The 15,975-nt window shown below is 39.8% G+C and overlaps 1 protein-coding gene across 3 annotated transcripts in view; it reads left to right on the top strand.

The window, feature by feature from the left end:
* The first annotated feature begins 503 nt into the window (after positions 1 to 503).
* LOC122555175 (solute carrier family 22 member 15-like) overlaps positions 504 to 15,975 on the top strand; it is an 80,426-nt gene continuing 64,954 nt past the window's right edge. For all 3 annotated transcript variants that reach the window (XM_043700907.1, XM_043700908.1, XM_043700909.1), the window contains exons 1-3: positions 504 to 764; positions 8,668 to 8,880; positions 9,516 to 9,648. In XM_043700907.1, the coding sequence (XP_043556842.1) occupies positions 681 to 764; positions 8,668 to 8,880; positions 9,516 to 9,648 (430 nt within the window). In that variant the 5' untranslated portion in view covers positions 504 to 680. The remainder of the gene's footprint in view (positions 765 to 8,667; positions 8,881 to 9,515; positions 9,649 to 15,975) is intronic.

Consider the following 15,975-nt stretch of genomic DNA (forward strand, 5'->3'; position numbering starts at 1 on the left):
TGCACAGTGAAGATTCACGGTGAAATTTCTGGTCTCAATAGCTCCACTGTGGGAAAATATGGCAAAAGTGAGGACTGCAGATGCTGGAAACCAGAGTTTAGATCAGAGTGGTGCTGGAAAAGCACAGCAGGTCAGGCAGCATCCGAGGAGCAGGAAAATCGACGGTTCCACTCTGATCTAAACTGTGGGAAAATGTGCGACGACGCTTGCCAAGTTGAACGCCAAACCCTCTAAAGTTTCAGGGCAAGTCTCTGTGAGTGCATATTTTTCAGCAAACACATCATCTGAAGCACCTCGTGACACTTGAAGGTGGAACGTGTGCACAGAACGAGTTGTGCGAAGTTCTGAATAATTTCCCACGCTCCACACAGACGCCCATGCCGTAATAACAGATTGGCAGCCAAGCAGACCGCATGCGCAGCTATCAAGGGCGGTGGCCAGTGTGGCCCGGGTGGGGTGGGGCACAAATGCGCCTGCGCTCCGCCAGCTTAACTGAAGTTTGGGGGCGGCCGCGTGGCTGGTAGGTAGGCAGGCGGTCAGGCAGGTTTCCGTTCCCATGGTGATGAGCGCAGCCTCTTTCCCCTCCCTTGGTTCCGGGACTGAGCCACTCGAAAGTCCGCCCGGGCCGGCCCGAGCCAAGCTGAGTGCAGCGGCCCACATCTGGGCAGCGGGTCAGTGTGATGGGGGTGGACGAGGCTTACAAATCGATGGGCGGGGTCGGCAGATACCAAGTATACCTCATCGTCTTATTGAACTTGCTGCAGGTGAGAAAGGAGCTGAACTCTGCCCGACAGATGTGCCAGAAGGAACTTTGTCAGGACGCAGTAAATGTGACTCAGCAAAGGGGAAAAATGAGTTTATTCGAACTTTTAAGCTTGAATTGTCCTTTTCGATAAACAAAGAGAAATGATCCAACCGTAGGTAGCTTTGTAACATGTTTTTGATCGCTAAATGAGGCAAATTTAATTTACTGGTATTAGCTTCTTTTTAACGAAGTCCAACATTGTATCAAACGAGGATTTATAGTTGAAGTTCTGCTGCTCATCAAAACCTTTGTAGGGGAAATTTTATCGTTTCATATTTAGAATTCTGATATCTGGTTTAAGTCTTAGAAATGGACAGTTCCTCATTGAAGTCCATGTCTGTCTGAAAAATTCAAATCACCTGAGGGAAATTAAGTTACATAGACATCAATAAAAGTGCTCCTGGTGGAGTCGCTGCATCTGGACCTGGAGACGCTCCTGGTGGAGTCGCTGCATCTGGACCTGGAGACCTGGGTTCAAGACCCACCTGCTCCAGAGGTGTAATGACATCACTGAGCAGGTTAATTAAAATAACTTACATGCTCGTGAGGTTATGGGATAGTGACTGAACTAGTAAACCTTTGCAACAGTGCCTTCAGTTCCTTTGTCCAGATAGTCACTGGTTGCTGTCTTGAAGACTCTTTTATCCCCACTCTTCGCCTTCTGCTAATCAGCTGATCCACTATTTTAGTCAGTATCTTGCCCTTAATATTGTGGGCTCTAATCTTATTCAGCAGCTTCCAGTGTAGCAGGAAGGGGTTCAAATCCCACCACGGTAGAAAACTAAAACCTATCGGATTCACTAATGGAAGTCTGAAATCTGTGTGTGCATCACACACACCCTCCTGTGTGTAAATTCAGACTCTTTGATGTGTTTGCAAGCCTCCTCAAAAAAGGAATGAAACTTGGACAGACCGCCTGGCACAGTGGTTCAGTGGTTAACACTGCTGTCTCACAGCACCAGGGACCTGCGTTCAATTCCTGCCTTGGGCGACTGTGTGGAATTTGCACATTCTCCCTGTGTCTGTGTGGGTTTCCTCTGGGTGCTCTGATTTCCTCCCACAATCCAAAGATGTGTAGGTTAGGTGAATTGGCCATGCTAAATTGCCCAGTGTTAGGTGCATTAGTCAAGGGTAAATGTAGGGGAATGGGTCTGGGTGGATTATTCTTTGGAGGGTGGGTGTGGACTTGTTGGACCAAATGGCCTGCATTCTCACAGTAGAGAATCTAATCCAATCTAGAGTAACATCTGGGGACTGTGCAAAACTGTCCCACAGTTATACTCAGACAATCGTACCCATACCCATCATCACCATTCTTGAATATGTCCTGTCCCACTAGAAGTGGTGGCACACTTGTACACAAGCTGAAGGTGCCTTTAAAATTTGAACAGTGATTCCAGAACCCATGAAGTCTCACGGTACAAGGTCAGACATTGGTCACAAAATGTCCTGCTGCTTACACTTACTGTGCTTCTACTGGATAAGGGATTTCAAAGTCCATTGCCAAGAAGTGCTCAGACGTACACTACTCACACATGGCTAGTCTTAAAGACATTGCCACAGATCCAGTCTAGCAACTGACAGTAGAGGAAACGTAAAAACCTTCTTGACCTTTGTGTCAACTAGTTAACGGGCGGCACGGTGGCACAGTGGTTAGCACTGTTGCCTCACAGCGCCAGAGACCCGGGTTCAATTCCCGCCTCAGGCGACTGACTGTGTGGAGTTTGCACGTTCTCCCTGTGTCTGTGTGGGTTTCCTCCCACAATCCAAAAAATGTGCAGGTTAGGCAAATTGGCCATGCTAAATTGCCCGTAGTGTTAAGTGAATGGGTAAATGTAGGGGATTGGGTCTGGGTGGGTTACGCTTTGCCGGGTCGGTGTGGACTTGTTGGGCCGAAGGGCCTGTTTCCACACTGTAAGTAATCTAATCTAATCTTAACGTAGCACACTCACCTATCTCTTTATGATAATCATGGTAGGAGCTTAATGAGAGATGGAGGAACAAGAAGGCCTGCAGACAGTCACCAACGCATAACTAGGCCAACACATAAATAGGGTCCTAGTTTCTCCGAAATGGAAACATCTCTTCCATGTCCACTCAATCCAAACCTCTCAGAATTCTGTAAGTTTCAATGAGATTTCCCCTCATCCTTCTAAACACCATTGAGTACAGCCTCAGAGTCCTCAACCACACGCTATATGACATTCCCTTCATCCCTGGGATCATTCTTGCAAACCTTTTTTTTTTGCACCCATTCCAATGCCAGCACATCATTCCTTTGATACAGGGCTCAAAACTGCTCACAGTAATCCAAATGTGGTCAGACGTGAGCCACATACAGCCTCAGTAGTACATTCTGCTGTTGTATTCTAGTTCTCTTGAAATGAATTCTGTCATTGCATTTGCCTTCTTAACTGTGAACCGAACATGCATAACAATGTTAAGGGAATCCTGAATCACTACTCCGAAGTCCTTTTGTGCTTCAGGTTTCTGAAACCTTTCCCCATTTAGAAAATAGCATATGCTTTTCCTAGCTATCAAAGTCATTAACTTCACACTTTGCCACATTGCATTCCATGCCACTTCTTTGACCGCTCTCCTAGCCTGTCTAGCCCTCCTTCTGCAGCCTTCCCACTTCCTTGACACTTCCTATCCCTCCAACTATCTTTGCATCATTTGCAACCTTAGCAACAATGCCCTCATTTCCTTCATCCAGATAGTCACTGGCTGCTATTATGAAGAAGACTCCTTTATCCCCACTCTCTACCTTCTGCCAATCCTCTATCTTAGCCAGTACCTTGATTCTAATATTATAGAAATAGAAATAGAAAAATACAGCGCAGTACAGGCCCTTTGGCCCTCGATGTTGCGCCGATCCAAGCCCACCATCATCTTGTACACCTCAATCAAGTCACACCTTCTTTTCTCTAATGAAAACAGCCCCAAGTGTCTCAGTCTTTCCTCATACGATCTTCCTTCCATATCAGGCAACATCCTGGTAAACCTCCTCTGCACCCGTTCCAGTGCCTCCACATCCTGCCTGTCGTATGGCGACCAAAACTGCACACAATACTCCAGATGCGGCCGCACCAGAGTCTTATACAACTGCAACATGACCTCAGGACTCCGGAACTCAATTCCTCTACCAATAAAAGCCAGTATGCCATATGCCTTCTTCACCGCACTATTTACCTGGTTGGCAACTTTCAGAGATCTGTGTACATGGACACCAAGACTCTTAATTCCAGATTTTTATTAAATTCAGATTTCACCATCTGCAAAGGTGGGATTTGAACTTGGGTCCCCACAACATTGCCTGGGTATCTGGATTAACAGTCTAGCAATAATGCCTCTAGGCTATCGCCTCCCCCACATAAGCAAGCAGATAGGAAATAGTAATCATCAGATGGTTTGAGTGAAACAGGTAAGCTGTGTAGCTCCCCTGAAGTCTTGGTTTGGGCAAAGTATGCTTGGAGCAGTGCAACAAGGACCAAACATGTGGCACTACAAGAGGTTAGTTGTACAAGATGGGAGGAAAAAGCATCAAAAGGTAGTACTGAGGGGGGAATTCTTTGGTTAGGGGAATAGACAGGAGATTCTGTGGCTTTAAATATAATATTTTGCAGTGTTGAGAGAAGGATAAGGAAGCTAGAGAATGTGGCAAAATAAATAACAGCATCTTGAAGAGTCCATATTACAGGGGAGATGGTACTGGATGTCTTAAAATGCATAAAGGTGGATAAACCTCTGGGACCAGAGCAGATGTACTCTAGAACTTTGTGGGAAGCTAGGAAGTTGATTGTTGAGATATTTTTCTCATTGATTGTCACAAGTGAGGCACTGGATGACTGGACGTTGGCTAACATGTTATTATTTAAGGAAAAATCAGGGAACTAAAGACCAATAAGCCTGACATCAGTGGTGAGCACATTGTTGAAGGGGATCCTGAGGTACAGGATTTACATGTATTTGGAAAGGCAAGAACTGATTAAGGATAGTCAACATGATTTTGTGTGTGAGAAACCATGTCTGACTAACTTGATAGTGTTTTTGAAGAAATGACAAAGGGGATTGATGAAGGCACAGTGGTGGACGTTGTCTATATGGACTTCAGTAAGGTGTATAGCAAGGTTCTGCATTGTAGACTGGATAACAAGATTATATCACATGGAGTACAGGGAAAACTAGCCATTATGATACAAAATTGGCTTAATTGTAGGAGAGAGAGGCTAGTAGGAGAGAGAGTTGCATTTCAGACTGGAGGCCTGTGACCAATGGTGTGCCGTAAGGATCGGTGCTGCATCCACTGCTTTTTGTCATTTTCTATAAATGACTTGGATGTGAATATAGCAGGTTTGGTTAGTAAGTTTGCAGATGACACTAAAATTGGAGAACTTGTGGACAGCGAAAAAGGTTACCTCAGCATATAACAGGACCTTGAACAGATGGGCCCAATGAGCTGAGGAGTGGCAGATGGAGTTTAATCTAGATAAATGTGAGGTGCTCCATCTTGATAGGGCAAAACTGGGCAGGATTTATACACTTAATGGTAAGGACTTGGGGAGTGTTGTCAAACAAAGAGACTTTGAGGTAGTGAAAAAGGCGTTTGATGTGCTTGCCTTTATTGGTCAGTGCATTGAGTATAGGAGTTGGGAGGTAACATTGCAGCTGTATAGGATATTGGTTAGGCAACTCTTGGAATACCATGTTTAGTTTTCAGTGTCCCTGCTAAAGGGAAATTGTTGTGAAACTTGAAAGGGTTCAGAAAAGATTTACAAGGACGCTGCCAGGGTTGGAGGGTTTGAACTATAGGGAGAGGCTGAAAAGGCTGGGGCTATTTTCCCTGGAGCATCGGAGGCTGAGGGGAGACTTTATAGAGGTTTATAAAATAATGAGGGGTATGGATAGGGTGAACAGTCAAGGTCTTGGAGACACAAGAAGGTTTGAACCTTTTTGAATGACATTTATAAGAAGAATGATCTGCTAAATCCTTTGAGTTCTGCTCAGACCTTGATAGAGTTTGGAGAATGGTTGGTCATTGTATGAAGCAATACGTCATGGACTTTAACAACTCTCATTACAGATTGAAAATATTCAATTTGGGGAAACTTGAATCAGTATTTATATTTTAAAATGTTGGATTATGCTAACCTGTTCCAAATTGACAAGTTTCTGATTCTAATTGCTATTTGGTCCTCGAAGAAGGAAACCAGGCTGGGTCAGATGTCTCTTTTCTTGAATAAAATTCTAATAGTCTTCCAGTGAACAAATGGAACCATCATTGGTGTCACAATGAATAGAGGATTGATTGCGAGATTTTATTTGTTCAAGATATCATTGAAGGTATCTGTAAAATGGAGGAATTAAATAAAGACAGAATTAAACTGAAAACAGTTTTGCAGATCTGGCTTTTACAACAGAAAACAGAATTGGAATAACATTAATCCAAAGTATCAGTTAATGTTCATATTATCCAGGACTTGAAATATGATGACAAAGTTAACTGCTCAAAGTGTTAAGGTGGAGTGTCTGGGCACCTCCTAATGGCCCATCCTGCAGACAGTTCTAAGGCAGTGAGTTATGAAACATTGTATATTAATCACAGGAATTTTAGTCCTCTGGCAAATGTGTTTGTGAACTGACTCACTTTAACAGTGTAGTGCTATATTGGGCTTGAATTCTAACTGTATGTGAAACAGTTTTGTTAAATTTGTTATCTTGAATTGTTACGTAGTGGGGAATAGACACAAAGTTAAGAAATATAAAAATGTTAGCTTTGTGTTTGGTGATTGCTGTATATTGAGTTTACAAAAAGAAGTTGTACTTCAATATCACACAGCTGGAGTGAGCCAATGAATAAGTACAAATGTTGTCTGTATTTTTTGATGAAAAATATGCAATTAAACTTGAATTAAAGTATGATGAGACTATTAATTTTGGAAAGTCTGTCAATCTTCAGTTTGCCAAGCTAAGATATTATTATAACTTGTAATAAACCCTGATGGTTCTTATCAGTGTTAGACAAGTATTAGTGGAAATTGGATGATTGATATCAGAGAAGGGAAACAAAATCAAATTATCTTCAAGTTACATAATCTGACTGATTTTGACAGTTTGCGCACCCTCCTTGTCAAAGGGTGAAAATCCTGCTAAAAGTGATGGATGTTTTTAATGAAAATTATACCAAACTAACAGAAGGGATTATTGGGAAATGTAAACTTTTTAAAAATGTTTTGTAGGATGCCTTCCCATCTTTTTGTAGGCCTTCGATTAATGTGTAATTTTAATGAGATAGTTGTCATCGATCCAAGGACAAGGGTCATAAACAAATTTCTAAAGGAGGCAAATTGCACAACTTAATTATTTGTATAGAATTTGGATATTTTGATTCAGGTAGTTGTGAAATGTTAGCTTTAGACCAGAACACCTGGGTTCATGTCCTGCTTGGTTCAGAAGTGTGTCAGAACATATTGTTTAAAAATAGAAGGTAACAGTTAAGGTAATTCTAATAATTAATCAAGAAAATTTGCAATTCATCTAGTGCTGGATAAGAATGGTATCAAGAATGTTGTCAAAATACATGTTGAATCTAATATCATGAATGTGGATATTTTGCCAAGAGGAAGCATGTAAATGAATTATAGAAAGCATATAAATGAGTTATAGGAGGGGAACAAAGATGGGTCCTTGAAGAGGTGGTGCATAGACAAAGAGAAAATATTGCTGGAAACTTTCTGGCTATGATTGGGTGGGAAGAATGGAAATAGGTAAAGGGCACCCTATTAAAACTGCACAACAGAAGAGAGGGATTGGAAATAAATATGGTTAACCACATTTAAGGCTGCTTGGAAGTTGAAAATCATGAGGAATGATAATGCACTACTGTCATGTCCACAGAGGAAGTAATATCTGGAGTATTGTGTACATCAGTAGTCATTGTATTTAAGGAAGGATGTAAACACGTTGGAGGCATGCTAGAGAAGGCTGTCTAAACTAACACCTGGAATGGGTGGGTTGTCTAATGAGGAAAGTTTGGACAGGCTAGGCCTCTTAGCTGTTGGGAACTTTTAAGAATAAGAGGCACCTTGATTGAAACATGCAGGATCCTGAGAGACTCAGACCAGGTAGGTGTAGACAGCTAGTTTGATATTAAGACTTTTAAGGGAAAATCTACAATTAGCAGTCTTTTTTTAAAAAAACGTCAGTGGTTAATCCTTTAAAACAAAGTTTAGGCAAAAAATTCTGAGAGGAGTGAGTCTTTGTAACTCTCTGAAAAGATGTTGGAAGCAAGGTTCTTGCATGCTTTGAAGATAGAGGCAGATAGATTCTTGTTAAGCAAAAGTTCAAAAGTTATTGGGGTAAGAGGGTATTTAGATTTGAGGTTATAATTCAATTGCACATGACCTCCTTGAGTAGTGGGATAGACTACTCCTAATCCTGATTGTGTATTTTATAGTTTGATTAGGACAAATTCACTGTTGGAGCAGGAAAGACCACACATTAAGGTTACAGGAAAATCTGAGTAAATCAGGGGTAAATTTTGCATTATTTGCAGATTTTTTTTTCATGCATCTTACCTTAATTACAATGGTCTTTATGGATTGCTAAGTTCGTGGTCAGTAATTTTTGGTATTGATGCAAATAATTGATCACATGAATCATTTAATTGAAGGCTAAACAAACTGACTTCTCTGAAGTGAGGGATTATGATTTTGAGTAAAGGTAAATCTTCAGAAAACCGGAATAATGCTTTCACTGACCTCTTGTTTAAGTGATAGACTCATAGCAGTAAAGTATATTATTCATTAGTACTGACACTGGATGTACTCATTCATTGTGCAATGACTCCTTTCTTTAATTAGGTTTTTGTTGCAGCCCAGGCAGTCTTCATGACTATAGCTGGAGCAAGGGTACCTTATCACTGGGACTTTGGAAACATTTCACCAGCTTCAAGCCACGATAACATTTCAATCAATCAGAATGAGGCATTTAAGCACTGGCTTCATATGGTGAACAAGTCTGAGATTCAAAGGCATGTGCATTTTGATACTGGTTCCTCATCTGTTATCAGAGAGGTAGGTAAGACTTTTAAAAAATGATTACCTCATTTGAAATTTGTTAAGTCAGTAAATCTATAATGAAACCTTCAGGGTGTGTGAAAATATTTAGTTGTATAGAAATGAGCTATTACACAAAGTCTGGAACAAAATTAGAGTTCTCTATTCATGAAATAATGTCAAAGATCAGGAACTAGAATTATTTTGGTTATAAGATCAGAATGAATAAAAGCAGAAAAACTAGTCTTTCAACCGCTTGATCCTACACAGTTAGCCATTCAGTGAGATCACCACTGATCTGATTCTTACTATGATTTCATTTTACTGCACTCATACCCATAATTTTTGACTCCTTTGTCGAGTAAAACGTTGTCCAAATAAGTCTTGACTAGATTTAATGCCTCAGTCTCCACTGCTATCTGGGAAGAGAATTCCAAATACTAATGACCCTCTGAGAGGGAAAAAAAAGTTCTCTACATGCCAGAAATCCTTTATTTTTAAACTGTATCAGTTCTAGATTCCCACAAGAGAGTGCTTTTTAGCATTTGCTCTTTTGAGCCTCCTGAGAATCTTTTATCTGTTCAATAAGATTTGGAATGACTAGATTACAGTTTGACCTGTTCCTCATTGACATCTTTGCTGTATTTTGACAGTGGTTCCTCATTGGAGATGCTTCATACAAAATTTTTTTGGCCAGTTCAGTATATTTCTTTGGTGTCTTGGTTGGTGTAATCATTTTTGGACAACTTTCTGATCGATTTGGAAGGAAGAAAGTTTACTTAACAGGTATGGATATTAAAAGAACAGTATCTTTATTTATCAATTTATTGATATGAAGGTAATTCAGTATGAACTAAGAGCATGAAAACTTTCTGTTTAATTAGGGAATACCATCAAGAATATGTCAGCTGACCATCCATTTTGGTGCACTGCAGCAGTGAAGATTTTCCCTCATTTGTGAATACATATAAAATAGATTCAAAAGAAATGGGAGAGAAGTAAATTTTTTGCCCCTTAAATCTCTTCTGCATTTAGTAAGATTGTAGCAAATCTTCATAGGTTTCAGATTCTATCCCAAGCCTTAGATGTCTGGACTCTAAGGAGATCAATTAATTGAAGATTTCAATTTCTTTAAGGACTGAGTATCTTTAGTAGAAATTCCAGCAATCATACCCCTTTGAGTGAAGAAGTTCTCCTCTTGGTCTGAAATGGCTGTCAGTTTATCCTGAGACTGTTCCTCCTATTTCTCGAATCTGTAGCAAGGGAAATCAGCCTTTCATCTTTTACCCTGTTATACCCTCTTAGAATATTGTGTTCTTTGAAAACACCTCCCATTCTTCTAAACTCTAGAGAATATTGGCTAATTGTAGTACATCTCTTTAAATGAAACTACTCTGTTAAGCCAGGAAACCATTAAGCAAACCTTCACTGTTCTGCTTCTACAGCAAGTATATCCTTCATTCGGTATGAAGATTAAAACTGGAAATAATATTGCAGATTTGGTTGCACCAAGACCCTGTGCAATTGCAGTAAGACATCCTTACTCTTGTATTCCAACTTCCTTTCAATAAAGGCTCAAATACCATTTTCCTTCATAATTGCTTTCTGTATCTGTGTTCTAACTTGTGTACAAAGGTATCTAAATCCCTGTGAAACCAACAGTTAATGGTTAATTCTGCATTTAAACAATATACATCATTTGTATCTTTCCTGCCGGATTAAGTAACATTATATTTCCCTACATTGTACTCAATTTGCAATTGTCTTATCTTCTCAATTAAGCAGATTCTTTCCTTCTGACGCCCAATGTTCCCACCTAACTTTTATGCTGCATATAAGCTTGGATACATTACACATTCACTTCATCAAACTCAGGCAAATAGGTTATAAGATGATAATTGAGGCCTCAAAGCTGAGGCTTATTTCACCCTATTAGAACAGCTTGCCAACTTGAAAACGATTTGTTTATTTCTACCCAGTTTTTTGTCTTTCATCCTATGAGCTATACATGCTAATATATTATCCCCAACTCCATGCATCCTAACCTTATGCAAAACCTTTTTTGTGATACTTTGCTGAATACTTTTGAAAATCTAAATGAACTACATCCACTGCTTCTTAATTATCAACTTACGTTGTCAAACTAACTCGTTGACAAACATAACACCCTTGTTTTTTTAATACACTGTCCCTTTATTTATCGATTCATAAAGTTATACAGCATAGAAACAGGCTCTTCGGCCCAACGTATCGATGATGACCAACAAACACCAAACTATACTAATCCCATTTACCTGCAATTGTTTGATAGTTTACTATTTCCTGATATTTTAAATGCTCATCTAAATGCTTCTTAAAGTTGCAAGAGTATCTGCTTCCACCACTCTCTCAGGCAGCATGTTCATTTATCTGCTACCCTCTAGGTGAAAAAATTCTTTATCAGATCTCCTCTGAATCATTTGTTTCTCATTTTGAATTTCATAGAATCCCTACAGTGTGAGCCACCATGTGGCCCACTGGTCTTCGACACTTACCCAAGGATGTTACAAGCCTTGTTAACAGCTGTTTCAACTTGTCTGGCCTTTTTTGAAAGATTTATACACATGAACCTCGAGGTCCCTATACTCCTCTACTCTAAGCTGCACCATTGACCCTGGATTGTATCTCCCAAGTTTTTTCTACGAAAATGCATTACCTCACATTTCTCTGCAATGAATTTCATCTGCCAGGTATATGCTATAGAGATAGAAGGAAATAGCAATAATACTGGGCTAAAATGGGTGTAGAGTAGAAACTGCCATGTTAGTGTGTTTACTATAGCATTAAACCATGCGGGTTTAATGCTAGAGTAAATGGTACAGTGGAATCAATGTGGACTTTGAAAGGACTAATGCATGTTGCACACCTGGGCAATAACAAATAGCATCAGAATTTTCAATATGGCAAAAATGGATTATGCCTCATAATCTACAAGTACTGACATGATAGGAAAAGTGGAATTAGTGGAAATATATGAGAAAGACTCAGTTGACTGACAGGTCATGGAGAATTTGAAGGATATTTTGACTCTTTCATTAAATTATATTGCTTCTATCAAATTTGTATTGTTTTTTTCTAAGAAACCTATTATTAACTCTTTTCCTATTTTTGACATCCGATTAACATGTATTAAAATATCATGATCTGGAGATCTGAAATAAAAGTTGAAAGCATTGAAGAAATTCAACAGGTTTATGGATTTGTGGAAGGAGGGACAAAGTTAACCTTCTAAGTCTGATATGACATTTTTTGCGAGTGCAATCTGACTCTGAAGAATGTAGGAATATCACAATGAAGAGTCCTGTCAGACTCTCAAAGTTAACTTTGTTTCTTTCACTACAGTTGCTGGAAGACCTGCTGAGTTTCTTCAGCGCTTTGTTTTTATTAGCTGGTGGTGTAAATCCTCTCTGCAAGTGGTTCTCCTTCAAAGGCAGAATCATAATTTGGGAACTTCCAAATACTTATTATCAGCTTCAGAGGAATACATAGTGAGGACACTGAAATAACACAGAAGTTGATGATGCCAAAATAGAAATTGTGTAAATAATCATTGTATATAGAGTTTAGATTAGATTACTTACAGTGTGGAAACAGGCCCTTTGGCCCAACAAGTCCACACCGACCCGCCAAAGCGTAACCCACCCAGACCCATTCTCCTACATTTACCCCTTCACCTAACATTATGGGCAATTTAGCATGGCCAATTCACCTAACCTGCACATTTTTGGATTGTGGGAGGAAACCGGAGCACCCGGAGGAAACCCACGCAGACACTGGGAGAATGTGCAAACTCCACACAGTGAGTGGGAATTGAACCCGGGTCTCTGGTGCTGTGAAGCAGCAGTGCTAACTGCTGTGCTACCGTGCCGCCCACGGTAGCACAGTAGAAAATTACAGAACTCATAGAACAATACAGCACAGAACACGGTAGCACGGTAGTTCACATTATTAGGGTTAGGGAATACCTTAAATAGTAAGTAATCTCTTTTAGAAGAATAAATAGAATCATGCAAGGTTCATGTTGGGTTTAATTAGAACGATAACACGAAAAAGAGTACATATAGTAGCAGTGTAGATAATTGCTATTTCCTTGATGTATTGAAGATAGTTATGTGTAGTGTCATAGAAAAAAGGAAGAAGAGAATTTAGTTATTTCTACTGGTTGTTTTTTTTCTGTCAGTGACAAGTGATTTTTTTTTTATTTTCCTGTTCATGATAGACTATGTTGTGTTTTCCCCCAATGTTCTGTTTGTGAAGTCCAATTTTTAAATGACTTGCAACAAACTTGCTTTTGTAACAAATATGGAAAGTATTGGAGATACTCAGCTGGTCTGTTAAGAGAGAAACAGTGTTTATATTTCGAGTTGTCAGAGTTGTCGAGTTTGTCAAAATCATTGGCGACCTTTAAGCGGCAATTGGATAGGTACATGGATGGGTGCTTAAGCTAGGACAAATGTTTGGCACAACATCGTGGGCCGAAGGGCCTGTTCTGTGCTGTATTGTTCTATGAGTTCTGTAATTTTCTTCTTTGGAATTTTCTTTAGAGTTAAAACAAACAAGTGATGGTTTATTCAAGCATTCAATTTGGTGAATGATTTGCAACACATGCTCTCTCACAGAGAGCCCTTCCTGATGAAGGGCTTTTGCCCGAAACGTCGATTTTTACTGCTCCTCGGATGCTGCCTGAACTGCTGTGCTTTTCCAGCACCATTCTAATCTAGACTCTGACAGAAGTATACAAAGAAAGGAAGGGGAAGGAAAGAAGTTATCAATAGAATTTTTAAAAATAAAGATATTGACATTAATTCACATGCATTAGAGCCCAGTGAGATAATGTCTAGTGATATTTTGCAATTGGCTGATTCGGCAAAATAATATTTGTCAAAATGAGTGGAATTGCAGTTGAAAGTGCAAAAATATGATTTCCGTAGGCTGAAAATGATCTCACTTGCAGATGAAATAAAGGGCTTTTTTCCATTTTGAGAGTTTGAGATGAGAAGTAGGCTGTACCTAAACCTGGAGCTGCTTTATTGATTGTATTGATGTAAGTAACTGACTAAGGGATGGTATAATTTAAAGTTGTTCAAAAAATAACAGTTTCAGTTATGTGACCAGGCTTAAGGCTGAATCATTTTAATGAACAAGATGGTGTTGATGCATCTGGTCAACAACCATTATGTGTTATGGCAGATAACTATGTGGTCATTTGTGTCATCTCGGACTTTCAGTGCTCTTTGTTCAGAATAGGCTGAGTTACACATCTCATCTGTGATTCTTTTTCTGTTGGTTTGACTGGAATGCCTTTACAATGCCAAGACTATGATTGTTGTTATAACCAAGCCTAGTTCCTCAATTTATTACATTTCTAGATGGAATACTGCAACTGTTAAGCTCCCACCTGAAGTAGGATGTACTGGCTCCCGTTCTTTATTCACCTGTCCCTTTGCTAGTTGATTGCAACAAGGTTAATATATCAAGGCATCCATAAGGGAAAAGTCCTTCCTTCCAGTACCAAATTATTTTCTGTTTTCAAAGAAGCCAATTTAACTAGACATTCTTGCATTAACAAAAATCAGTATTTTATTAATTACTAAATATAAGAAGAATTAGTTATACAACATACCTCATTTCCAATCTGTACATTTGTAAGTCCAAAAAGAAGACATACAGATCAGTCCCTGGATTGTTTGTGAAGAACAGATATTTGAGCATTGTGGCCCTTGCAGTGGCAGTAATCAATAACATTGACTTTGAAAGGTGAACTGTTGTTTTTTGAGGTTCTTGGTTTTGTAGGCTGATTGATGTACTTTGGACTGAATCATAAGCATTTTGTGGCTAGGTCTGATTTTCACTAGGTTTCTGATTTTTTTTCTTTTTTTGTTTTGTTTTTTTTTCCTGTTTTTGTGTGAGGCCTAGCAGGTTTTCTTGCCATATCTTTCCAAACTCACCACGTTACTTATATACATATCTAATAGCGTCCCTCGATGGTCAATTTCCACACCAAATCACCATGTGTCACTCTTGAAATAACTGGCCACTCAGTGGATATTTGCTAGAAAACTGGAATCTCTTTCAAAATTGCTAAGCACCTGGACAAGCACTAACATTTGGAAGTGTTATCCATTGTCTAAAGGGATTTTGCCCTTTTTTAAGAGCGTGGGTCAGGTGATCCAGTGCAGGTGCTAGGGGAGGCAATCTAGGACTGACTGTGGAGCTGAGAGGAGACACAATTTTACCCTCAGGTTTATCCTCCATCCACCTTGTGTTCTATTTATGGTTCAAGTGAATCACAAACACAGTAACAGGTGATAAGAGTGGGATCCAGCCCACCAACTGTTTTCTTTGTCAAGACAAAAAACGTCAATTGGACTTCAAGCATGGAACAGGATTGGAGAGATTACATTGAAGGAAGCAGTCGTGAGGGGATTAGGGTTGTGCTTTCCACAGTCATCGCAAAGAGCAATTGCAGGGAGGCCTGGGCTGTGGGTGACACCAGAAAAGAATAGTGTGCTAACACAGTTGGTGCAGGGAATGTTCACCGAGAGGACTGTGAATGGTAATTGGACTTGAATGGTGGGAATACAAATGGCATGCCAGTTTGGTGCATTGGGTCTGTTTGATGAAGAGATAGAATGTTGGATGCCATGCACCAAATAGTTTGATGTGTATTTAAATATGAATAAAGTGGCTTATGACATGATGGTTCTGGTTTTCTTGAGCACTTATGGGAGCAAGACCTTCACAATTCTAATGAGTCTGCTGCACCAGAGAAACTGCAGAGAAGATATACCAAGAACAATGTGAAAAGTTAGGGAGTTATTTTGCACCAAAGCCACTAATGATTGTGGAACACTTCCATTATTATGAACAGGTACAGCATGAAGAAGAATCTATAATTCATTTTGTGCTGCCTTAAAGAGGTTATTGGAACATTGTGAATTCAGAGGGTTCCTCCAAGTTGCTTTGCTGGATGGTTTGATTTGCGCCCTCTGATATACAGCCATCCAACGGAAGCCACTAACAAGAAGAGACATGGAGTTCAGGACAGCCTTCAAAATTGCTGCTTCGGTGGAG

The sequence above is a fragment of the Chiloscyllium plagiosum genome, chromosome 12 (assembly GCF_004010195.1).
Source record: "Chiloscyllium plagiosum isolate BGI_BamShark_2017 chromosome 12, ASM401019v2, whole genome shotgun sequence".
In the NCBI taxonomy this organism is placed as follows: domain Eukaryota; kingdom Metazoa; phylum Chordata; class Chondrichthyes; order Orectolobiformes; family Hemiscylliidae; genus Chiloscyllium; species Chiloscyllium plagiosum.